The sequence below is a fragment of the Vanellus vanellus genome (assembly GCF_965231255.1).
Source record: "Vanellus vanellus genome assembly, chromosome: 5".
NCBI classification, from domain to species: Eukaryota; Metazoa; Chordata; class Aves; order Charadriiformes; family Charadriidae; genus Vanellus; species Vanellus vanellus.
The window spans coordinates 30,747,777-30,775,624 of NC_138910.1; the positions used below are offsets into that span (position 1 = coordinate 30,747,777).

The 27,848-nt window shown below is 38.3% G+C and overlaps 1 protein-coding gene across 1 annotated transcript; it reads right to left on the reverse strand.

The window, feature by feature from the left end:
• Positions 1–659: 659 nt before the first annotated feature.
• CARF (calcium responsive transcription factor) lies at positions 660–22,883 on the reverse strand (the record flags this gene model as incomplete). The annotated part of the gene is made up of 12 exons (XM_082484622.1): positions 660–945; positions 3,124–3,490; positions 4,511–4,641; positions 8,465–8,540; positions 9,502–9,664; positions 10,064–10,297; positions 10,752–10,895; positions 11,785–11,905; positions 14,233–14,422; positions 18,873–18,957; positions 20,353–20,482; positions 22,763–22,883. 12 exons carry the CDS (start codon positions 22,881–22,883, stop codon positions 836–838), a joined length of 1,872 nt encoding a protein of 623 aa, XP_082340748.1. The 3' UTR covers positions 660–835.
• Between the last annotated feature and the right edge of the window lie 4,965 nt (positions 22,884–27,848).

Below are 27,848 nucleotides of genomic sequence, written 5' to 3' on the forward strand. Positions count from 1 at the left end.
TTATCTGAGCTGACAGCGTAAGTGCATAAAGCAAAATGTAGACAGGCTGCATCAATCATTTTGCATGAGACAAGACTCCTGCTTGTAGTTGTTATGACCAACTGCTAATACAGTACCACTGCAAAGGCTGCATGCACCAATGAACCTCATTATAAAGCCAGAACATAAGTTTAAAGATGTCGAAGTTGAAAACATTCACCATTACAATTCAGACACTTTTCTTTATCATACAGCCTTACATTCACCTGGCAACCTCACCTTTCTCCTCTCCTTGATCTTCACACCATTAACATTATGATCAGGTCAAAGTTGCATTTTCTTAAGCATCCATGTCCTTCATCACTTCAAAATTTAGCATCTTGGACCTTCATTTTGTCACAAAAACATTGCTGTATTGATACACTTTGCTATTGGATTCTGTGATCTTGGAACTGGCAGATTCTGTGGTCTCTGTAGTGCCGTAACAGTCGAGGGTCTCAAGGAGAAAAGCAAAACCAGCATTCTGATCCACATTCTAAAGCTAAGGAATTAAATTGTGGAAGACCTTCAGAAACGTCAACCAAAATGGGCCATTTAGATAGCATCCAAATTATTCAAAACTTGAAATAGAAGAGAGAGGTTGTTTTCCACAGGGCAAGTGAATGACCTGGAATTGGCAGGGAGCCACATCAGTCATAAATCAAAACAGCTGTATGTCAGAGCTTGTATAAAATATTCCTAGTCTGAATGTCACAATACAATTTAAGAAGAATGGCATTACTTTGAGAGCACCTGCCTTTCCTTCCAAGACATTTAGAGTTCTCCGATTTGAAAAATCCTTCCAGGCTTCACAGATTTAAATAGGAGAGGAACTATGGCAGTCTCTGATTTTATCTGGCTCCGTAGACAATGCTTTTTCTCTTGGCTCTTGTTTAACTTGGCTCACACCCTCTGTATTTTCTTCAGCTTAAAAAAAAAAATTAAAAAAATAAAACATTGAAGTTCACACTCCACTGATAACACTTCAGCCCCAATAACTGTATGTATTTAAAAGAAATATTTCAGGAACTCAGGCTAATAGGTAAGGCATTTGTGAAGTTAACTGCCATTTAGTTTGACAGCCAGTTATGTCATCTCCTGTGCTATAAGACATTGCAAGTGGTGAAAAAAATAACTCTACACCATGTTGATTTAGAGAATGACTTACAATTTGGGCATGATTGGCTCCTTCTCAATGACTGTACATACATTTTCAGCAGGAAATAGCTTATTCTGAAGATAGCACTTGAACAAGAGAAAATCCAGAACGTACAGGATAATTTTAACCAAGCACGCCTGTGCGTGAGCATATGCACACACACAGGAGAAAAAAATATCTTGAAATACACACTGCCTGAACTGCTAAGTTCAAGTATATGGTGTTTCCTCCAAATAAGAGCAAATAATGTTAGAGAGCTTCAGTCTATACTGTTTTTTGTCATCCTATCCAGACAAAGAACTTGCCTCTGTAAAAGAAAAAGCATCTGTTCATTTTACAGGCAATTCTTCCACATAACTTAGGAATGGCACCAATATTCTCAGAGTTGCCAAATTCAAGCTGGTGATGATAGACTGAGCCCTTGAGCAGAAAAAAAAGGAAATCCCAAAGGAACAGTGAGTTTAGTCTTTGCAGTTATAGAATTTTACATTTGACTACATTTCTTTTTTGTGTAAAATAGTATTTCTTTAAAAATTCCCTTACAACATTCATCACTTACAAAAATTTGAGAGGCATCAACACCTAATGGGTTAAACAGCTAAATGGAGGAGGTGCATTTGATAACCTCTCTGAAATTCTTTCATCCTGAATGAAAATAGAATTTCTCAGGAGATAAGTCAAATTCAATTATAAAAGGGAAAACAACCAGTTATACAAATGTTTGAGTACAGCAGGCAGAAAACCCCTTAAATTTAATATTGACAATACTGCCACAGTAAAATATCCCAATACTACTTTAACACATATGAATTTCAGTATATTTCCTCATGTACGCTCTATTTTCTTTTTATTTCTTCATCTAATCTTATATTTCCATTTTCAGAATACTACAGAATTTAGTACAAATTACATTTTGCTGACCTGCAAAAGTCATCAGGACATATGGAGGTAATTATTGCTATGGCATTATGAAGGGGTAGGCTATGGTCTAGCACATCCTTACATAAATGTTCTTGCAAACCTACTCAAGAGTTGTCTTTTTAGAAGTCATAGATGACAAGAAAAGATAATATAGAAATAATAAAGCATTGCACAGGTAACATTTCAGCCTCTCCAGAAAGTCAAAAGGATATGTTGCACTGATCTACATATGCTCCATATCTAATAGGTTTTCTTCACCAAGAATTAGAAATCATTCTTTTAGAATGCAAGCTTTCATTCTCAATCAGGTTCCACGGTTGAGAATTCAAAGACTGTATCTATATTTGATAACAATGGTTTTAAGGAGTCTGCTATTTTGACAGAAAGTTTTTTATGGTGTTTATTGTATTTTTTTTAAAAAGTATTTTCAAACCTAAAGTTGAAATTCCAAGCAATTACATACAACTCCAACTGATCACTGCTAAAGTATATTGATGACTACAGGATCCTAGTAGAAGTTATTAAAAAAATTCAGACATCTGCTGGGATGGTGCAAACAAAGAAGTCACAAAAAAACCCACATTTCTTTCCGAAGAATCCTAACTAGATACAATATTGGTTATTTTATATTCTTATTTTTCTTTTTAAAAATTATTTTGAAGATCATAATTTTAGCTAAATATTAGGATTTTTGGCAAAAGTATTGTTTTCATCAAATAAGTTGGTATTTGGTCAAAGAAAGTGATAAGCAGTTTAACTAAGAAGTCATCTTTTTACAGCAAAAACTAACTTCAGGAGTTTTTTCGGGGGGTTGGGTTTTTTTTTTGTTTGTTTTGGGTTTGGAGTTTTTTGTTGTTTTTTTTTGGTTTTTTTTTTTTTAGTCTGCATGTTCTCCCAGGAAAAACTAATTAGAATCAGCAGGCATTCACTATTATTAACACATTTCTCTCCTTTCTTCAAGACACACAGAACAAAATCCACCATGTTTTCTATATCTACATACTACTGGGAAGACTGCAACTTACTAAGTGCTGGATGGCTGTCCACAATCCGTACTGGAATAGTCTGTACATCTCCCAGAAGAATCTGACGGACTCCTCCTTCTAGGCTTCTGGAGTCATCTACCCCTCCAACTGCTACCAACTGGCCCATGGCGACCAGGCTCTGATCAGAGCCAGGCAGAGTCCCAAAAGCAGAGGCAGCAGCGCTATGCTCTGTTAGGCCAGCACCTGCTTGCAGACCGTGTCCCTGACTAAGTACTACAGAATGGTTGCTTATTGCACTCCCTATGGAATCCAGGAGACTTGCAGGGCTGGGAGGGGAATGGTTATTTACAGCTATCAGGGCTGTTGATCCATTTGTGGAGGTAAAAGTTGACTGCAGCTGTAATCCCTGTGAAAGAGAAGGCAGAAGTACTAACATATCAGTATTTGCAGTAGGAGGAATTTGCATTTAATGGCACGTACTTTGCACTGATGGAACTGGATAGCTTCTGACTTTCTACACATCATCTCTTTGGAACAGTCAATCCCAGCAACCCTAGGCTAAAGTTGTATTAGAAAACAATTAGGACAATGGTATCCAGCAGCATCTAGAAGACTACTTAATGACCACAAAGGTCCAATTTGGGATTGATATTCAGTTTCAAATCATTCCCCAATACTGCCCATTCCCACAAGAGGTGGGCATTAAAACCTAAGCATCCTGCTTTAAAAAAAGACAGTGAGATGGACCCAGGCTGTCTTCATAAAGAGAGGGGAAACAGTAAGTAGAACAGCACTTCACTGCAGACTGTATTTCTAGAGAAGGGATCATGCGTTTCATTGGGGTTCGGGAAGTATGAAAGCAGCTTTTAAAAGAAGTAGTTAGGCAAGAAGGCTAAGAGAGCCAGCTTTGAAGGCAGATGAACTTTAGAAGAAGCTCTTTTAGCATGACATTCTTATCCCTGCTCTTCAGCCTTTCAACCTGGAAGTTTACAGATCTGAGCTGGGAGCACTTTTAGGATTTTAACATACTTTAAGAGGCTGGAGGAGGATTTAAAAGGAGTAAGACCGACTGACTTATCTTCCCTCAGTTTTGCAATATTTTCATTATGAAATTACTGGACTACTTGGAAAATGAGTAGGTGCTTGGTTTGAGGCAGAAGCCCACTATCTTGAACTTCTTGGTTTTCCTTCACAAGAGACTCTAACTTCAAAGTGTCCAAAGTGGTAATGGGATCCCCTGCACCACAGCTATGTGCTAAGTGTGACATGCAAGAGAGGCCAAAGTAAGAGTTGACCGCTATTTCAAAATCAGTGTTACCTAGCCAGTGTTTGGGATCATTGGCTGGGAGGGAACTTGCTATTCTCAGCTCGCCTTCAGCATTCCCAGCGCAGAACGTTTGACGTTCTGTAAAGGACTTGATTGTACCTGAAGTTGTGCAAATATCTTGGGCTGAAGCGAAGAGAGTGAAGACAACAGCTGTGCTGTTTCTGGTAGCAAGGACTCCCCGCTCTGGTTGGATTCTGCTTTGGTGACGACTGACTCCCCTGCTGAGCTCCCTACAGTGCCACAGAGAGGAAGCAGACAGTTATGACAAATTTCTTCCCATTTAAAAGCCTCCCCTGCAAACTGAACAAACTCCCTCAATCTCAATATAGACATGTAGAAGACGTGTATTACATATATGTCGTTCTCTTTGCAGAAGACCTTGGATGCTAAAGAAAAAAGGCTGGGTATGAGAAAAAGACAATACTGTAGGAAGAATGTATGTGCCTGTTCAGAGTAAAAAAAGAAGCACCAATAAATCCATTTTGGAAAGCAAAGTAATTGCAACCTACCCTGTGCTTTGAACTTCTAGTTTAACATAAAAGCTGAGACATTTCTACCAAAGCAGCAATCAAATAATTTGACAATACAAACACCTCAGTAAGGGCTCAATAACAGACAGGCATCAAAAGTGTTGTCTTCCAAAATAAAAAACTACACAGGAAATCATCTAAGTCTCACCACCCTCTTCCAAACATCTTTGTGGAATTAGGATAACTTCTACACAATATCACACCAAAATTCCATTTATCTGGAGGGCTTTCAGCCTACATATTATATCATATCCTCAAAATTCTTATTTAATGCAAGCATGACAGACTTAATTTCCTGAAGACTTGTAAAAATGGAGATTCACTGGTAGCAATTTCTGCAAGGAAACTTCCTATGGGACTATTCCATTTCCTGTTTGAGCCACCCAGAACATTTTGGATAAGATTTATCCAGACACAAGTAGACATTGCTCAGCCTCTTATTTCACAGTTTCATTGCTGTAACTGTAAAAGAAGAGCCCTGTGCATGTAGATTAGCTTGGTGAATGGAAAAAACATGAAAATAGTCAACCACAAAAAGCTTTCTAGCAGGAAATCATACAAAAGCTTCCATCAGTCTAAGTGAGCGGAGATACGTTTTTCAACATATATACGGATTTGCAAACTCTCTTTATTGTAACTGACCACAAGATACACTCTATAAATCTCCTTGAACACAACTACTTCAAATATTTAGGCTCTTTTTAATACTACACAGAGATCCTGCATGCCTATGCGAGTATTCACATGCAGGAAGAGATGGTAATTCTTTCCTTAGATTGTATTCTACACCAACATGCCTAGGAATAAAGTTCCTCATCTACCCAACTCGTTACACTGCATGGGCATTCAATATGAATGCTGGAAGTTTAAAAGTGTCACCATTTAGGCCATACTGGCCTAAAATAAAAATTAAAAAACCTGGGTACTTTATCTCACTTGACATTATACTTCATAGAAGATGCAAAAGTTTGATAGTTACAGTGATTCTTACACCTAGGAGAGAAGAGAGAAAGCTAAAGCTATATTGCATGGAGATATGGAGTTCTGCACAACAAGTAAACAAACAGCTGGGTTTAGTTCTGTTATTGTTTAATTTCTTAAATGTAAATTTGTCCCCATTCAGTACAAGCTGAAATGAAAAAAAAATGTACACAAACAGTAGTTTGAAAAGTCAGTGTTGTTCTTCCTTGCTACCACTTCACATACATTAATGAGAGCTGATTTTTTCAGTCAGGCTTCTTTTGTTGCTTAGACTTGTAATAATTACAAACGTGTCTTTGCAATGTGTACAAACACATACCCGCATATTTAAGTGGAGACAAGATATACCAAAATTAGAATATCTGCTTATATTCACTGAATTGGTGTACATGTGCAGAAAACTAACCAAATCCAATTCTCTAGCTTCCTTTAAAACTCAGTAGGTCACTGGGTTAAAGTTCACATATCTGATAGGCTACTCTGCCTTAGAAAATTATCTGTGAAAGAAAAAGAAAACAAGAACTGGTCTTCCCAAACCTTTTCCAGCATTCAGACATTTCATACCAGAAGTCATCCCTGCTGAGCTCTATCACAGCTGTTGAAGGCACAACTACTCTGTGTCTCTCCATAAAAGCATAGTAATGGAAATGTTAACATAGACACAGAGGCTTACGGACAGTAAGTCTGCTCATATTGCAAATTCCTTTTTTTTCCCCCCTTAAAAAAACAACACTTCCTTAAAAAAAGAGGGACACTATTCAAGTTGAGCCTGAAAATTTACCTCTTGTCCTCTGACAGTGGTCAACACTGAAATTCTTACCCTACTTGCATCAAGTGTACGTGATGCTTTTCAGTTCAAATTGATCTACTGCAGTAATAGCTGAAATAATAGTTAAAAAAAATCCCAAACAAAATAAAGCCAAACATTGGCTTTTTTATTAACTGTAAATGCATTGATGTACATGAAACTGCTCCGTGTAAATCAGGTTCACCAAGTCATTTAGGAGAAATCACATAGTGAGCCAAAGCTCGGGGTAGGTTTTTTCCTGCTACAACAAAGATAAGAGAGAGATCAAGGGGTGACAGGGGCTAAAGAGGAAAGAAACCCAAACACATCAGGACTTCTTCAGGCAAGAACCACAGTGGAGGATAACTGTTGACATGAGTAAATCTTTAAATCTGACAACTGTGGCAGTGCCTCTTTGGTCCCTGTAGACTTCTCTATCAGTTGTCTGGAACAAAAAGTACACACCACTATGTTCCACTTAAATGAGGAAACAAGCTGGCAGTGCCACTGGGATTAAAAACATCTAAGAAGTCTGCAGCATTATCTTAATGTACGCAAACAAATGAGGCTCTTCCACCTTGCTGCAATCATATCCCTGCTAAAAGCCAACAACTTTTCTGATGACTTTCGTATCAAACGTATTAAACAAGGGATGGGGAAAGCATCCACAAACATGCAGGAAAGTTGTTTTGGTGTCACACTAGACAAAATATCCTTGTAACCTGGGGAAAAGGGCAGAATAATCTCATTTTAAATTTATTATCAGCCACCATGATTCAGCAGAGCATCTCAGCCTATGTGTAATCCTAACTATGTGGGTAACAAGTAGATCTAGTTACAAACTGTATTCTGTTTTAGTACATGTTTTGAAGTCAAAGTAATAGTAGCAGGAACCCACTTTCAACAAAGGAAAAATCGTGTAACTAGTGTTTTCAAAAAAACTAGACCTTTGACCACGAACACATAAAACCAAGTTTTTACAGAAATCCACACTCTGTCTTTGCAGCAGAGCGGGAGGAAGTTATACTTTGTTAGGTGGCTCAGCAATGACTGGGAAGAGATGTTGCTTTGGCTTCACACATTAATAAAGAACTGAAGAAACACATCTCACAGCACTGCTGCCACTAAACACCTGTGTTTCTATTTCTATTCTAAGCATTAAGAAAAATGGAAAAGAGTGCGCTCAGTTCTGACTACAGAAATACAGCGTTCGTTGTTCAGGGCCTGATCCTAGCAGTGGAACTCATCAAGCCGATGACTTTGTGAGAAGCAGGAATCCCAATATGCATCCAAGTCCTTCTTAACAAGATGTTTAATTACGTGTGAAGCACAAACCATCAGGGAACTCAAGTACCCAGCTGGCTCCTGGGTATTGCGTGCCCTGACAGATATATCTGTTCAGGAATTTAATTCTGTCTGCAAAGGCATTATTAGCACCTTCATCCAAGGCAAAATGCTCTTTCCACATAACCATCCCGTTAAAATCTTCAGTTGCTTGCGGATGCTGAATAAAAGCCAAATTTATAATTTTCATACTTCTGTCAACCCCATCACAACTATGTGTATCTTTCCACAAATGCAGTTAAATAGTTTTAAAAAAGTATGCCAAAACAGACATACCAAAATAATCCTTCTTAAGTTCAGCTGAGTGACAGAACATAACAGCAACCTCTCTGGAAGGAAACTGAACTTCTGTGACATAGCTAATAAAACAAATCGCATTTGGAGACAGCTAAGTTATTAATGCAGTCCTACCATCTGAAGGTGGCGATGCAAACGTAACAGTCACTGTTTCTGTGAGAACGTTCCCACTGTCTGTAGTCCACTGCAGCTGAAAGAAAAAAGACCTCAGTTTTCAGAAAGGGTACAAGGTTGTCTAATAGAGGAACATAGGCTCAATACAGAACCCATAGGAAAACAATGTCTAAAACTACTCTTTCTTATAACTATGCATTTTGGAAGATCTTGGTTTAAAAAAAAAAAAAAATACTGTAAAAGATTTTTTAACATGCATTACACCAGGAAGGGTAAAGTCTGCTCATGACAGTTCAAAGACTTTAAAATAGAAAAGGCAAACTATTTGGCTAATTAATAAGTATCAGCCACTCACCTGGGCCAAGAACAGTGTAGGGAGAGGGAAAAGACTGACGACACAGCATGATTTAACAGTACAGTTTGTAAAAGCTGATTTTAAGTCAGCAATTCCTTATCAGTCAGCCTCATAACTGGGAAACCTAGGATCACTGTGCATCCCTTATTACTCAATAGGTGGAAGAAAATTAAGGAACAACGTTTATTGAGCTACTGAGCATTCTGAAGTAGCTACTTCATGCTTACTTCACTTATACTTATTAATATTTACACATTCAAAATATTTTGCAAGCCCTAATTTAGGCTGCACCTGAGACATTCTTCACCCCCATTTTTCAGATACAGAAAAGTTGTAGTAACTTCTCCAAAACACAGACAATGACAAAGCCATGAATAAAATTTTCTGATGCGTGCCAATTTTTCTACACCACATGGGTTCCAGTTCATGCAGTCATCCTGAAGTGCTAGTACTGTATAATTTATCAACTAATAGCAATCTAACGCTGATGAGAAATACTGAATAAGGTCAGAAGGTTTTATTCACATTTAATCCAATCTTGCTCATCCAGAGATTCCAGTGAAAATATTGCTGCTGGAAATCATAGAGAATTTTGGATGAAATACAGCTAAGTGGTAAAAATGAAAAATAAGATTTCCAGTATTTAACTCAAAATCAAAAAGAAACACAGAGGCCAACGTACCGTTGCTGGGATACTTTCTGAATTATACACCATATCGCCATTCCTCAGGGATTTCTGCACTTCATGAATGTGGTTCTTGATATCATTCACAGTGGGGAAGAAGGACAGGTTATGTCTTTCTGGCACTTCATCAGGCTTGAATAATTCTCTTTCCACATACTTTCTGTCACATGTTAAAGGATATTAAAACATGCGTATTTAAAATACATTATGCTATTTCCCTCTGTTATAGACACTGCTACCTTTTCCCTCCCCTTGTTGCAATGAAAAGACAAGAGCAAGCTATGTGATCTTCTGACCCAGTTCTTTGTGCATGTGCTACAGAGTTTGGAATTAAAAATCCCCAGTTATTCAACTAACTTTAAAGAAGACAGCAGCTCTTAGTGGCTACCTATAACAAAATGAAAAGAGAAGACAAAAGCTGGGAAAAACAGATTCTTATGACACATGGGAAATATATTCAGTAATGCATCATCACTGCCATTTAGCTGCAAACCAAATTAATCAAATGCAAAAGTAGATATAGCACTACAGACTGAGATCATGCCAGACAGCTCTGTACCTTAGTTGCTTCCTCACTGCATAGACCTGCTCTATTCCCTGAGACACCAGTTCTCGGATCTTGTCTGCCACTTGAGGATGAAGTCGGGAAGGCAGAGTACAGTTCTCATCCCTAACAGCTTCCTCCTCCTCCTCAGGAGAAGACACAGAAAAATGGGATGGTGAAGAAGGGAGGCAGGACGTTTCCATTTCATGGTATTGGTGGGCTTGCTGAGTGGGTAACTGTACATACCACCTGCAAAGAAGAAATGAGTTTCTACACCCAATTCTCAAGCAAAGGAAAAAAATTAGTCTCTTGGTGGAACAATCTGACAATCACAAACAACCTAGTTAGAGTGACTTAAATTTTTACAGCCCCCGAGCTGGAAAATATTGCCTTTTAGAGCTCAGGGCCCTCACATCTTTCAAGGCAAAATAAACCACACCCACCCCCCCCAAATACAACAACTATTTCTATCTGTGCCCTGCATGAAAACATCTGCTGAAGTTCCACAGCTTGGTGCTTAACACATTTACCAAACTAAATAGGCCAGAGCCACAGAAGTCTTACTGACACTGTGGGATTTTTTACTACTGATACTAAGCAAGATTCTTAATAAGGTGACTAAGTAAAAAATAAAGCAAACCAAGCAAATTATTGTTCTTTTTTGCTTCATTTGCTAAGATAAAGAAGAAAGTGGAAGTTTCACCTGAGGACACCGCCAGCATCTATCAAGTTCTTCTTCAGCATGTTGAATGCTTTCTCCTGCTCCATTCTTATTATTTTCTTGTCAATTTTAGGGTCAGTAGGAACTCTGTATTCCAGAAACTTTTGAACCTTTTTAATATAGATCCTTCCAAGGTACAGGGGGAATAAAAAAAAAAATAAATTCTCCTTCAGTACACTTTGCCCTCAGGGGGGATGGCAAAAACCCCACCTACTTCGTATCAGATATTAGTATAGAAAAATTTCAAGCAGAATGTTGCAGGGGGTGAGGAGCCTCTAACAGAACTGTAGGACACATCAACAGAGACGGATGCAGACAGATACAGATAGACACACTTCTGTTCCAGTCTGAAAGCCACTCAGCCAGAGTGATTTTGCACCTCAGCAAAAATCTGCCCCTCAGTATAGTAAAAGCACATCACCATTGCTGAACAGGCTGTAGTTCACCCAGCTTGAAGCCAGAACTGAGCACATACATACCTAGCTGCAACTGCCCAGGTAAACACACTCTTAGCTCAATAAAAACTGAACAAGCACTCAGTGAACTCAACAAAACTGAATGCTCAAGGACAAGGAAAAAAAAACATTAGTGTCGGATAAGGAGAAAGTCCCCAAAGAACAGGAAGAACTATAACTCCTTCAGCAAATAGGACATCTGCAAAATTAGAGTGATTGATGATATGAGTGCAATCAAAAGCCTGAAGGAAAAACAAATGTGACTAAAAATGGTGATCACCATAACTAACTAATGCTCAGGTAGAGAATGATTCCCACTTGTATTTCATACCCTGATGTACTGCTACTTTGCATCCAGGTAATCTATCAAATCTCAGCCTTATTCAGTTTAACAGGACAGCATTTCCTCCTTCCCTCTAAATGAATATCAACCTCAAGTTATCACGGAAATGAAGCTAAGAGCTACGGTGCCTATCAGCTACCACCTCCAAACACTGCTCTGTTAAGGCTCACAGAAAGAACGCTTTCTTAGGATGCTGAGCTTTACAAACCGTTCTTACCTTGCTGGACAAGTAGCTTTGTACAGATGGCCAGAGGCGCTTTCCTGCTCACCAGCTTTTTTGGGCTGGAACCCTTTCCTCCTTGGCCCGTATTGGCACTCCATTACAATGGCTCTGCTTCCTGGGAACAGAAGTAATGCACTCTATTTATTCAAGCAACCACTGAAGCCCTTACAGTAACACAGTAACTACAGAAAAGATGAGAGTTCCAGAACAGTTATTTCTGTTTACCATCAGACTCTTCAGAAGGCAGAACACAAGTGCAGTAACCATTCAAATACAGTGCAAATGCTTCTCTCACAGCATGTAAGGAACACAGAGCATTTTCAAAGCATTTCCCAAACTTATTACACTTCACAACGCTCCTGCAATATATATGAAGGCAAGCTATTGCATTCTGCCCTGGTGAACACCAATATGTTACAAGATAAGCAGCCTTGAAAGTTACCAAAGGAGCACAATGCCGGTAATAAACATAAGAGAAGCAGAATCCCCAAAATAACCAAGAAAAAACACAGCTGAAATCAAAGCTCTGCAGCTACTTCCAGCCTCCTGTCTTAAATCAATACTTCAGACCATGCTGTCCCATAAGTTCTTATTTGCAAGTCTGACCTATCTTATCTGTTAAATAACACTGTTTCAGCGTGGCATACACACACAAAACCAGACGGGCTTAACCAAATATTGCTTAGCTCTTAACTTGAAGTAAGTGACTTCCAGTCAGACCTCTAACAAAAGGCGTAACGGGCATAGTATTAAAGTGGTCCAGAAAGGAACTTCTTCCAAATTTCTTCCACATTAGGTTTCGTTATCTTTTATTTATAATTCATACACTCCAGTATGAAGGCAAGAAGCTGCCTATACCACAAGTGACATAACCAAAACCTTTTAAGTATCACAACAGCAACACAAGGTGTTTCCATAAGATACCCAATGATTTATTGCATTAGAGTGTGACATTAAAAAAAAAAAAATTAAAAATTTTTTTAAAAAATCAATGCAAATAAAGAAATAGGAATTTTAAAACAGAATGATGAACAACATACAGATAGCTCATCTCTTTTTTAAAAACAAAATTAAAATCAAAGTTTTAGGATTGAAAAGATTTCAACAGCTTTAAACTAGTCCTTGCTAATATGACTCTCAAAAGCAACTTGATGGGGCCCTTGTTTTACAGAAGTATCAACTATCCAAAATTCTTATTAAAAATAACAATCAAGATTTTGATGATTAGTGCGTGTTCTACCCAGAGCTACCCAGCTTCTTTCTATTTTCCCACAGCTGAAGCACAGCAGTGAAGGTATTAAAGATTGGTTCCACTTATGCAGAAGGGATAAATTCCTCAAGAACAACAATTTTGTCCTGCACAGTTTAGAATTCAGTTACCTGGGATTTAAACTGCACTTCAGCAAATCATATTTAACAGCCTCCGCTCTACAGGTGTAAAGGATTTCAATGAATTTCACAGAGGAGTTATAAACTAAATCTAAATGTGTAAGAAACATACATAATGCCTGTTTGGGGATCTGAGCGAAACAAAAATATTACAACTTAATTATCTGAGCCTCTATTAGTCTACAACACTTTAAAGAAAAAAAAAAATCTACCTGTATTTTTACTCTAAATATCTTACTGTGGAGCAACTCATTTATGAGGCAGATCTTACAGGAAACTAAAGATGTCTCATATGCATTTTGCGGAAAAAATAAGTGTAAATTGTTTTGGCTTTGTTCTTAGCTTTCTTATACCTCACAGTTTACAGCTGAAGCTTTAAAACTGGTGCTGATATTTCACTTTTTCACTTACTTTCAGGAAAAAAAAAAAAAAGAAAAACCAAGCACATAACCTACATTCCGGTTATTCATGATCTCTGTGTAACAATTAAAACCTGTTCATTTCATATCCGAATGAACTCTCGGTAATTTCACATACGCGTGGCTTAAGCTAAGTATGTAATTACCAAGCTGTGAAGTCTGCACTCTTTTTTTTTTTAAATCTGTCTGAGATATGTTGATTTTCATTTTGCTTTTTAATTTTTTTTTTAAAGGGTGCCATATAAATAGTTTATTGGCTTCTGTGGAACAAACTCTTCAAAGGATCTCCAAGTTAGGCAAGAATACTCAAACAAGCTCTTACCCTTATGAGAACTCTCACATCCTGATAGAGCAGATGGGCCCTCCATCTAAAAGATCTCATCACAAGAACCCCAACCAAATGGCACTCAGCTAATTTATTTCTAAAGAACAAAAGGAATTAATCACAACAAAACATAAGCCTGTGGTTTCAGAGAAACAGGCTCCTTCAGACTGTGTCACCCAACCCGCTCTTCTTCATGTTTGTGCCTTAACTTTATCAACACTAAGGAACACCATAAAGATCCTTCTTTATGGCCAGTTGGCAACTGATGTTGAAATTTTGAAAGCAGTTATTAAAAGAAAAGTTAGTTACCTGCATTGACAAAGGGGATCCCATCATATGGGACATACTGAGATTTCCACATCAACCGTGTGGCGGGTTTGGCTGGGCTTGGAGACTGGCGCGTCCCCCACACACTTTGTGTTTGCTGCTTGTGTAGCGTTAGAACACTCTCTAATTCTGCCTCGCTCACACAATAGCCGCGGTACGAGTCCCCAATTTTCTGCATGGAAAGGAGGTGAAATAATATGATTATTCACCCAGCTGACTGCTGAACATTACACAAGAAAATGAAAGCAGTCAGGGACTCTGGCAGATGAGGACACAGACTCAGATTTTTGGCATTTCATGTGTTTTCCCCCACACACACACTAGTATCGTCACAAATAGATTTACCACAGCATCTAACACCAGAGCAGTGCTCACCAAGGTCAGGAGTTTGTTGGCCCTCCAAGACCCTAAATATACCAAGGACCCCTGAAAAGATTACAGTTACTGCCAACTCTGATTTCCATAGGACAACTTCACTCCTGTTGTCTCCTCCATCACACACTTCAGTTGTAGTAACCTCTTGGACAAATCCATCTTAGGTGAACATTTTCACTTGACTCCCACAGAGAGCCTCTGAAGCACTAAAAGTTTATGCATTTACTTCAACACACACGTTGAACTGAGCTGGAGCAGAATACACCTGCTTGTATCACCAGTAACCACCTCACTCACTCAGCACACTAACTTTGAATTCAATGTCTCACATAATACTCCTCCCAATCTTCAAGGCACTCTTGATTCTCAACATTACACAGAAACATAATACATCAGATTTGCCATGTGCAAACTGATAATGGTTTCAATGAACTCTGCTAAGCTCTGGGCAACTCCAGAAAAATGGTATCTAACCTGACTCAAAGTAAAAAAAGAAAATTAAAAGAAAAAAAAAAAAGCACAAACAACTTGCTGACTTTGCAATATCCCCTGTGACAGCTGTTCAGCTACTCAGAGCCATCACAGCTGGTTCGGTGCTGGTCTATCAGGGCCAGCCAGCAAGCGGTGAAAGCACTGGGACAGCAAAAAGCTTCCCATACGAATTCGGAATGCCATGCTCACTTCTGTTCATATGCAGCTCAGGATCAGGCTGACCAAGCAGCTGGAACTAACATACCCAGGGTAGATTGCCAACTCCACCTTACAGCATATCTGTGGGGCAAATGTATGGTAAATAAGTACTAAAGTCTAATGGATCTATTTTGCCACCTTCAATGACAGAGCAGCCAGATGTTTAAATATTACTGACAACAAAAGCAGCAACAGTGTCTCTCCAAAATTATTATTGCACAAATATTTTAGTGACGGTTGCATAAAACCTGCCTCGTAGTCGCCCAAGACAAACAAAATGTCTGTGGATAGCAAGACCTAAAGTCAACAAAGAACAAATGCACACCTTGTGAGTGAACTGGGCCAGCACAGTGTTGCTGCCAGTGCAAGGCCAAAAGCAGAGCGTTACGTATGCACCAGTTGCACAAGTCATTCTGAGATACCAGCTGCCTGCACTTCAGCAGCTCACTGCACTGCTCCAGCAGTTAAGAAAGTCTACGTAGGCTGCACTCACAAAGCTATGGTGAGAAAGAGAAGCTTGCAATTGTTCAGATAGAAATTAAAAATAACATTTCTGTCCAAAACTTGATCTGAAAAATCCAGGCGAAGCAAAGCAGCCTGAGAAGTACCTTCTTTACAGGAAACCTGGGATGCCCCCTTTTGCAAGAGGGATTACAGTACCACTCCACACAGTGAATACTGCGTGGCCAGCATTTTTCTTTCCACATCTTATACCTGTCACTAAAAATAGGTCATTGACCTTATTCTAGGGAGAGGAGAGAAGACTGATAAAACCGTTGTGCCAGAAAAGCAGTGATAACAGTCAAGGCACTGTCTCCTATTCTGGCTTTACTTCTACACAAGATAGATCATTTTCCCAAAATTGGTGGGAGGGGAGAATGAGAAGAAAAATCACACAGCCCAAAGGATTCTTGCTCTCTAGGAGCGTCTCAAGTAGGAACAAATGGACAAATGAGACCATCTGCACCACACAAATAAATGAACTTAGCTTTGTACAGATGATTAATTAACGCAGTTTTTAATTACACTCTATTTCAGTATGCTGATACATGCTGGAAACGCATTCCAATCAGACTACCGAAAATTAAGTCAGTTATAGAAAGTAGCTTTTTTTTTTTTGTTTAATTTAAAAATCTACTTTTTATTAACAATGTAATTACCCTGAAGTAATCTGACACTTTCCAACCCTTTAACTCTAGCCAAGCTTCAAGCCAAAAAACAGGAGCAATTCCTGCTCTCTCCCCTGGCCTCATCTCAGCAAGTGTACATAAAAGCTTACACTGAGGCACACACATCAAGACTGCAGTTTTCCTTGAGTGAACTAGCAGCAGGATACCAGAGGCATTACACTGTCTAGGCACAGCAAGTGTAAGCTGAACATTTCAAGGCAGTCAGGGAATCAACGCCAAACACAGAGCTTAGTGCTAATTTTGGACAGCTGCAGCTTCTACTGCTCTGCGTTTGCCTGCAGTACTAACAGCCAGAGGAGTCACTGCCCTTTGGAATTCAGTCTTGGCCAGCTCCCTAGGATACACGATTCTGTCCTGGTTTGAGGTAAAACATAACCAATTTTCTTTTCAGTAATTTTACTTTTCAGTTAAGTTACTTCTAACAGATTGGGAGCACGTACAGAGGCCATGCCATGGCTTCACCTGCTAGCATCTTCTGCGAAATTCACACAGACTTCAGCGCTGCTTGTTTCTATTTTGGCAAGTGACTGAAAGAGTGTAATTGTGAGTTGCCACATTTATCTGCACCTCTACTAGATCTCCAAATTCCAGTTGGACCCTTCTATCCTGGTAACAAAACATTCTGCAAGACAGTGACACCTGGAAAATAAATGACACCTCAAAATCCTATTGTGTCTAGTCTGTCCATGAAAAGGCACGTGCATCCTAGCAGTCTCCAGCTGATTTACACTGTGCAACTGACAAACTCAGCAAAGCAACTCTGCTGATAACACACAAGGAGGAAGAGAATTTGGGTTATTCCTCCTTGTATGGGCTGACTCTGCAGGGCGAACAGCAACAAAATATTTTTTTAAAGGAATAGGGAGGATTAGTGTATACAGGAAACAGTTCTGCTGAACAGCACAGGCAGATGTTTATATTCTCAGAACACATTCAAACACACAGTATTTTGGTTTTCTTTTCTTTAAAAATAAGAACTCTACTATAAATGCTGCTGCTGTGAATTTTAAACACAGCAGGTGAAATTTCTTGTAATAGATTCAGATAGACCAAGCAAGCCATAATACAAGTCCTCCTATAAAATGAACCCAATAATAAATGATTCAGATATGCTACATCGACGTTAAGACAGGAAAGTATGTGCCATAGTGCTAAAAGCACAGTAACAGGGGCTATACATCTTACCGGACTTTTAGCAACTAACTATCCATTTGAATGAAGTGACTCCTTTATTCTGTGAAAACAGTATCTCCACCATGGAAGAATTAGCATTATTAATTTTCTGACCGTTTATACGAAATAAATGTCATATAACAAAGAGAATAGATTAATACATTTAGTTAATTTAAAAATTATTTCTAAGTGGATACAGAAAGACATTCCATTTCTAAGTCCCTGCAACTGCAGTTTCCACTTATCAGTGGCCAAGTCAATAGAAAAAACCTCGAAAGGTAGGGATATCTAAAGAGGTGAACCAGCTATAGAGAGTATGAGTTTTCCTTTAAAAAGTATTAAGAGAAAGTAAAATAAACATCTATCAGTTACAGTCTGGTAGCAGGAGGAAGAGGTAGATGATCAAGAATCTTCCCATCTCCCCTCCCTTCCTTTTAAGTGATTTATGATGCATTCTAGCTGTTGATATCATCCCAGTCATCAGGATAGTTCTGCAGACTAACAATATGCAAATAAAGAGAGAGTTCTGTTTAGGTCAAAAGCCATCACAGGGAATAAAGACAGAGCATTTTTTAACAAAAGAGAAACCAAGCATAGGCAACCATACTGGTATAAAGAAAAAAAATAATCCGTAAGAATACCTAAAATAGAAATCTTTTGTAAAACATTGACATTAAGGTGCTCTGTTAAGTCCCAGACTTGACCCTGGCGAGTCACGTGGATTTTGACTTCTAACTGACAACATAAACTAATATGAACTGTTGCAGACTTAGGCTATACAAACACGGTTTTATTCTTTATTTAATGGATCACTAAGGGCAACAAAACCCCAGGTTGCTCAGCAGAAGACAGCAGAGCTTGCACTGTAATTCAAGAGTGAATTCTAACATGGCACACAGTGTGGATCAGTGGCTTTTCCCAGCACTGTATGGCATCGAGATTTCAGAAGCACATTTTTTACTTCAGGAACTGTTAACAGACAGCTATTCTAGTATTCCCAAAAAAGGAAGGGATCCCACAGCATTTGATGTGTTTAAACGTGCTAGTAGTACCAGCTAGTACCAGTACTATTTCATAATACCAGGAAGCTTGAACACAGCTTCTGCAACTATCAACATAATTCCTTTCATGGAATAGGATCAATATCTTGGACCTAGATGATAAAACATCAAGTCAGAATTCTTTGCAGCCCACCTCACAGTTCCTGAGACGGCGTGCCCATGCAGGCGTATTTGGCGGCAATGGCTGCAGAGGGATGGGAAAGGAATCTTCCACTACTCTGAAAAAAAAAATAACAGTAAAAGTCTACACAGACAGCTAGAAAGCAGCAATTTAATCTAAACTACAGGTAACACATCAAATCAGTGCGTTATATATAACCCTACAGCATATGATCAAACTATAGATATTGTATCAACTTGCCTTAAAAACCTGGGGTTCGTTTTCCCTGTATTCTATTCCATTGTTAAAATTAAAACCAATATCAAACACTTACTAAATGCTGCACATTTTAGTATAATTTAAATTACTGAAAACCAGCTCCAATAACTATTTTAAGTATGTAGTTTCTCCATTTCCTAAAACCTGAGGCAGAAACAATGCTTACTTGATGTTCATTATTACAAAACTCAAGTGCATCACCTCCTGTCCATGTAAATGTCTCCTTTCCAGGATTATTTTTCAAACACGTACAGACTCTGTTCACAAAATCCATTCACAAACTGTTTCTCTTCACTTTAAATGTTTCTTGAACATATATATAACTTGTGCTGTAGTGAGATTATTCTAATCTCTTCCACGTCTCGATTTCAAAAGAGCATAAAATCAATGCAAAGCCAGCCCACAATCCACAGAACAAATGTCTTTTATTATTTTGTTGTTGTTGTTTGGTTTGGTTTGGGTTGGGTTTTTTTTTAAGCAAAAAAGAATCCCAGAGCATTCAGGAATTAAAATAGTAGGCATTACTTAGCACAGGGACAGAATCAGGTGGATATCAAGAGAAGAAAAACATAACAACTATTTTAATTTTAGAAACTTTGTTATCAATCTGCCTGTCTACACGTTCCACAGAAACACACTGTTAGCAGCTACTTTCTCATACTTTAGCAAAAGAAGCTGAAGAAGTTATTCAGAGAACAAAGATTTAATGTCAACTATTGTTAATGGTTAACTAAATGTCAACTATTGTTCAGATTGTTAATGCCAACTATTGAAATCTCTAAAATATTAATCTCAATCAACCCTTCTTGTGGGAGGATGGTTTATATAGCTTTAATATACTTATACAAGAAACTCTGCTCCCTCAAACTTCAACTTTCCCTGTAGTTCCTTCACTGGATCACTTTCAATTCTTGGTTGGCAGTATGAGTGTCTATTTGGAGTAATTACTGAAATTTGCACTGTGTTACTTTAAATGCCCATGTATCGCTCTGGTCAGAATCTATCCAGCTGTCTCTGGAATATGTGTACTTTAAATTGCTTTTTCCACTGCTCTGGCACATACAAAAGCTGCCTACAAACACAGTTAGCTACAGATCGTTCACTAATACTAAGGGTTCATAACCTCTATTCTATGGTAATTTTGTGATAATCATTGCAAAAACAAACTGCAAGAAAAAAGGCAGTACTAACAGTAGATCAAACTAATTGCTCATCCTTTTAACTCCTGACCTACCTGGTGGTTGTCTTCCTTGATACGGTGAGAGACGCCTGTGGATGTAGAATGTAACTGCTTGCACTGTCTGCTATAGCAGCCACCGCCACAGTCTGCAAGTTCCCATCACCACATTTCTCTTCTGAAACATCTTTGCAAAAACAAAACATCCTCCTGGTTAATAGTTGAACTCAGAATGGGGAATGACAGACTATGATTAAACTTCATGTGTTGGAAAAGCAAGCATTTTGACATACGACATAAGATGTCTATATGATAAAGTAGTTTAATAGTTGTGAATCAATACTCAAATTCTAGGCACACATATGAAGATATACTTGATAAGGTTGTTTGTACTCAAGGATTTCAATAACCACGTTACTGCTAATGAATCCTTCTACAACAAATCAAATAATCAGAAGAACCTGTAAATTACTCTACTTAACATTTCCACAAATCCATATAGGATTATCCAACTATTTTGTTCAGCTGCAAATCACACACTGGTTGCTTTTACAAAGAAAAAAAAAAAAAAAAAAGGAGATTATGATACTGCTTTGTACTCAGAAAAGAACACCTAAACAAGAAAACACAGGCCTCTTGTAATTGAATCTGACATGCTGTTTGAACAAATGTTTTAGTCTTTCTTGATAACAGGGAGAATTCCATAAGCCAAAAAATACTGTTAGATTGAAGCCTGTGTGTATAGTTAAACAAAAACATAATGGAAAACTGAAAGGAGACATTTGATACTTTGGTCTCAACATAAAGAAGAGGGACCTCTCTTTAGAGGCAGGATTTTTTCCCTTTGATTATGGAAGTTTCTTTACCCATTGTGAGAGAGAGTGATAAACTATTGACTCAGTACAGAAATCACTCCACTGTAAAGCTTCTGCCAGAAGATTCATAAGTGCGCACCTCAGAGTAACACCATTCTGGCTCAAAGCTGAGAGCACTGGTTCCTTCTGCACAGACGTGCCCTTAAGAAACTAAGGTCTACTCTCAAGCCTGTGCCATTTCATGCATTGCCACCACCTGCAAGCAAGTGAAACTCAAGGGCTGACAGTCCATTCTCCTTCCCCTTTAATCTCCATAGTAAACCACTGACAAGTCTTCCTAACTGTCCTTTAAAGATCAAATAACTGCAAAGTCTTTTACACAGTAAGTCTCTAGAAAAAAAAAAAAAAAAAAAAAACACAAAAAACCCTGTAGCACGGTTGCAGAACATATATTCAAATACTGTGAAACTAAGCTGTTTGCAAGCAAGGAGCCCCATGTAGGATGAAGAATGGAAATACAAAAATACTATTCAGCATTGCAACTTACTGCCTACAAAAAGTAGCAGCAATTCTTTATTAACAGAAGGCTCACAGTCAGCTTAAAATCATGTAAGACTACACTGGAACCAAACAGTCTTTTTAGCCCTGCAAGAGCAGGTGGAGAGGGAGGGAAGGACGAGCATTATGGTAGCCGCCAGCCTTTCAATGCAAGGTCATGAAACCATATTCCAACTGTACATGAAAAGGCTGGATTGTGACTTGAATCCCAACTCTTTTCTGTATCCACCCAGCATCAGGACTCTACTCTTACCTTTGAGCTCTCATTCCACAAGAGCACTTAACTAACACTCAGATTTTGAGAATTTGCTCAGATTTTGAGAATTTTATATAGAAAATGCAAAAATTTTTTTAAAAACCTTGAAGAGTTTAACAAAATGCAATAACCTAGTTCTCAGTCTTATTTTGTGAACATAAACTAGTACACAGCGTTTTGCCACCCAGCAAGGCTTGCAGATAAATAATAAATGCTTTCAGGTTCCAGTACGTCCATTCTCTAGAGAAAAGCTTAAAAGTCATCCTCCCAGTTGTGCATCTCACCACATACGTAAAACATGACAGGTAACGCATTGAGGGAGAAAACTTAGTTCCCAGTGAAGAAAATGTCGCTTCATTACTAATTTCTACCTAGGTACTTCATTCCTGGTTTCACAGAAGATACATCAATACCACCAGTCTCAGAAGAACATTAATTCTTCTGTCTGCATTACATGAATTTACTACTTCACTCAAAATTAAGTAAACTAACAGTGAAAATTTGAAGCTGATAGTACAGCTGTCTGACTCAGCACAAATATCCTTATTAATGGTAAATAGGGCCAGAAGTAGCTTTGTGCTTGATATCTCAATTTACCCATCACATACCTAAAGTAAGCATAACAGCTCTTATTTCATAAGGCTTTTGCCCAACAGAAAAACGTGGTGTGTGGAGTGTCAGATTCATATTTGGAAAGGAGATTCACTACGTATTTATTTTTGTCTTATAACTGACTAACTAAAGGAAACACATACAGACAAGGTTCTTAGAAAAAGATCACGCAGGATAGGCTTAGTCACAGGAACACGCACCCTCAAGTCCCACAGGTTAAACTCACCCTGCGTGCTGGTCACATCGAGAAGCTGACCTTGAGGAATAATCACTTGGGCCATTCCTGGCTGGGCCGAAGGAATGACATGCAGCACCTGTCCATTTTCTGACTGACTGGCAACAATCATCTGTAAGGCAATCAATCGCACAAAAGCATGAATGGCACTAGTTTGTATGGTGATCATCAAGCAGTGCAACTGGGCTGGCTTATTACCAGAACAGGAAATATTTTGGTTGGAATTAGGGCCTGTAAATTAACTTGATTTCACATAATAAGAAAACTGCCTATTTACTGTCAATTTCTTAAAATTACTTCCCCACTTTTAAAATAAGCCTTTAACCGATTAAAAGAGGAAAAAAAAAAAAACCGCTTACAGGATTCTGCAATGAATTACACTTTTATTTGAAACTTACAACACTATTGTTAGAGCTATCAAAAACTTGAAAGACATTCATAGTTGGATTCACTGTAACCCCATTCATGGACTAGCAGAATAAACTGCAACAGATAAAAATTTTGACCTTTACTCCTAAGAAATTGACCTCTATGGGCATTATTTTATGCAAAAGTAGATAGAAGAAAAGCTCCAACATTTAAAAAAAAGTTAAATCTCCTAGAAATCTGGAAAACTTAAACAACTCCTTACAGTAAATTTTCCCATAATTACCAAGGACTCGTTCCCAACAATGTTATAAAACTTAGAATAACATAAAATATCATCTTGCTTCTGATTGTTTACACTTTAAGCGACTGAAGTGTCTTTAGTGCCAGTACAACACATGCCAATCAAACCCTCTGGGTGAGACAGTTACCATTTTACAAAAGAAGTGTTAAGAATTACAAAGCAATGTTTTAAGCAAATTAATTGGGAGGGGAGGGGGGAGACATAATGGGTTAGCTTACTGCTAATGTTCCAGTCCCCCCCAAAACAGATAAACTTATCCAGGGAATACACAGAAAGCAGCAGTGGTAGAAGTATGAGATCTCATCACACAGTAACATACGGGCTTGATAATGACAAAAGACATTAGTTGCTGTTTAATAAAATTAGTAATGGTTGGAGACAGAATTTGCCTACCTGAGGAAGGGCAACTGGAGCATGAACTGAACCACTGTAAAGTTTCACCTAAAGTCTGAATCAGCTGTTGTTACAACAAACAAGCACCATGTAAAAGAGTTCTTCAAAGAGCTCCCTCGTCTGTGAATACATCACCTGCCCTGTTTCAGACACACTCACCATCTGCGCACTGGGCCCTCCTAGGGGCTGCAGTTCATAGAGAGGCTGCCCGGTTTGGTCTACCAGGTAGAACTCCTCTGCAGAGTGAGGCTGTGGCTGGGGTGGTCGCGCGGGTGCAGCTGATGATGGAGAACCTCCTGAGAGGCATCCTGCGATGGGCAAGGCTGCAGGAGAGTCACTCTGTCCAAACAATGGATCCCTGGAATCCATGCAGTTTAGATGCTTTCACAGAGGAAAAACACTAAAATGTACTTTAACTTGAGTAGCAATTCCTATTAAAAAAAAAAAAAAAAAAAGGAAAAGAAAAAGAAGAGGACATTTAAAATCAGTGTACTGTATTGTATACTTTGAGGGAGCTCTTGTCCTTCTGATCAAGGGGCTACTACCTAACACTAGCAGTTCTACTTTTGTTTTCCATTTTCATGCTGAAAATGTATTCATATTTCTGCTTCCTAGAACAAACTCTCTCTACTAAGGGGAAAGAAAAATCCCTTGTGCTCAAAATCTGTTCCTCAAAACCACTCATCACTTTAAAATATCTCAAGTCTACCCAGAAACTGAGAGAACATATACCAAAAACAAAACCGTAAAACATCCACCAACTTGATCTGACTTCAAAAGAAATCCTAGATACTGTTCTACTTGGCCTTTAGATACATTCATTTAGCTATGAAGACAAAAATCTCTATGCGCTTTCTTAATTCTTTACCACAGAAGAAACAAACACAAGCAACACAAAACCACTGATTCAAGTCCAAGAATTATCCAGTGCAAGACCAAGAATCAGATTTTGCAAGTCTCAAAAAATAGGTACTCAGACCTTATTCTCATCAAGCCTGCGGAATCAAGGTCTTGCAGCACATCCCACTTTCATTAAATTTAAATGTCTAAGCACAAATATCTGTCTTGAAACTCTGAAAACACAAACATTAAACATCTAAAAATAACAGAAAATAGGCAGCCCTTTTATAAAAAGTCATGTCAGGCTGCCTGTCATTTGGCCAGTACAAGAAGTGCAATTTGTTGTACCTCTTGCAGCAATCACACAAAAAACTCTGATGTTTCTGCTATAAAAATTTGTAAACTACAAATCCTAAGAGTGGAGAAAAATATTTCTAAATGTTATATTAAAGTCAGACCTGGGCCCAATAACCTTCTCAAAAATTCTGCAGGTATAAATCTTCTACGCTGAAACTGTCTACTGTAAACGACACCAGAAAAGCAGCAACAAATAAGTCATACTAGTTGTGTTCAAGACATTGTGTAGAGACTGTAAGCACACTACTAAATCACTACCTGAATGATATTTTATGTTAGCTGAAGTAATCTGCAAAAGAACATTTATGCACAAAAATCTCTCTGACTAGGAGTATCTGCCAATATTTGATAATAAATACATCAAAGACTCCCCTTCTCCAATACCTACATACAGATGTCCTGTGTCCCTGGATTCTTATTTGCCACATTTGGTCACTAAGCAATTTGACCTGATTTTCAAGTGTTCTGAATCCCTCCTACTCCAAGGCACATCATCGAGTATTCTTTTATTAAAGGATTTTGTTAACACAGCAAAACATATATTTCTTCAGCACTACAACAGGATCTATTAACATAATTACTAAAGGTCGTCATTACATGTAACATCTGGATATTCATCAGTTCAAACCTGAATGGCACAAGAATCCAAGGGAAGAAATTTTTGTACTTGTTTAAAAGACACAATGTATTACTATAAAGGCAAGAAAAAACACATTGACATAATATCATACTGTAAAATCATCAGAGAGAATGTAAAAAAAGCATCTACAAAGATCAGATATTCATACCTCACCTGAAAAAAAAACACGATCATTTGCTTCTGACTCTTCTGTACTATCACAGTTGCCTATGAACAAATCATTAGATCCTTCCATAGCAATGTCGTAGTCAGCTCCATTTTTTCCATTACAAGGTGACCTGAAAAAGTTACAAAAGTTTATTTCAGCCTTACGTACTTTAGCCTCAAGCAAGCCATTGCTGCAGATTTTTTTGTCTTACACATTCTAAGGCTGTTGCAAGCTAACACTAAAGCCCTCAAGAAATCCTTGCCTCGGCATCACTTTATTACTCAATGCAGAGAAATTTCAGTGTGTTGCTCCAAGAATATAGTTTAACATCTTGTATGAGACAATTTGCTTGACTTGTCATTGCATACACAGATACAAAACACACATACACACTCTCATGATTTTCATCTAAACATGTCCACAAGCACTCAACTAACAACCATACACATCTAGAGAACACGTGATATTTAAAGATATGCCAGCACTGCTTTACAAAAATATTAGTCATCTACTGCCATAATCAACAGACAGGATTTGCATTACCCAACTCTGTCATACAGCCATCTTGAAGTGAATTACATTTGTTTCAAAGGGTTCCAAAACAACATATAAATGAAATAAAATTGCTATTGTTAGTCTAGCGCAGTAAGCTTTGGGCAGGCAAAACATCAGATATCTGAATGAAAGACAAAAAGACAGAGCTCCCAGCACTTCAGAGATCTACCTCTATCCCAAAGTAAAGTCGTTCAAGGAGCTCAGCTGCCCACTATAAACCTTTAACCAAACAGATGGTACTGGACAGTGAAGTGCCACATCCACAGGATAAGGCTTTCACCCAGACAGCAGTGATCAATCCCAAATATTCATAAGCAATGAGACAAAGTGACAAATTAACTTGGGCCCTAGGTTACTAGAGTACATATATACCAAACTACACACGTAATATGCCAAACTGAATAGAAGAAAACTTAATCCCTGCAGTTTGGGGTGAGGAAGGGGGAAAGGTGTTCAGGATTTTCCCCTTCAGTATTTATTTTAAAGACAGGCAGCAATACATTAGCACATGACTCCTACCAGCTTTATCTTCTTCACAACACCACATAGTAAATTCCCTGAGATGGACCTTCTTGGCTGTGATATTTCAACCGTTTACAGCTTTAGTAAGGAGAATGTAAAGGGCTAGAGAGTCACTCAAAAAGAACGGTACAACCCTGGAAGCACAAATTTGTTTTGCTTTGCAAAGATACAAAGGACCACAGGCAAAGTAAATCCACATCTCCTTGGCTTTTGAAGCTGAATAAAGCATCCTGCTGATACAAACAACATTGTGAAGTTAAGCTGCTCATATGCTCAATATACTAAATACTTTAATCTAAAGCAGATTTATTTTTCCATTCAATTTTCAAGTGATGACACTCCAAACCAAGTTCCAAATGAAGTTACCTCACGTCTACCAAATATTTTGTAGCTTTGGATCTGAGAACAATTATGAGATGTTTCAGTTGAAATGTCTGAAGCATGTTAGCAGCAAACGAAAAAAAGAGACAGAAAACTAGATTTCATCATCACTCAACCATTTCCCCTCAGTTAAAAGATGTAAAGAAGATATGTCAGTTTTGCAAAGCAGCACATTTAATTCCTTGTGATAAACTGAAGAAGTTTATTCCAGGGATACTGACGGTGTGTGCCCTGAACGTGCTGGAACTTGACTACAGAACACAAGGACGGCTGTATCAAGATGGCCCAATGGCCCAAGTAGCCCACTATCCTGTATCTAACACTGGCTAATAATAAAGCTCAGGGAAAAAGTGACAGCAGTAGAGTAAATATAAAGTGATATTTATTGAGCTTGTTCTTATAAGCAGTCCAGAAATATCTGAAGCGTTGTCTTTGTGTTTAAAAAACATGATACGTTGATAAAACGTTGTTTAAAAAACGTCGATACGTTTTTGCCCTGTGACTTTGTCAACTCACTGTTCTAACCCAGGCAAACCATTGGCACACACATCACCCCAGAAAATGAATTTCC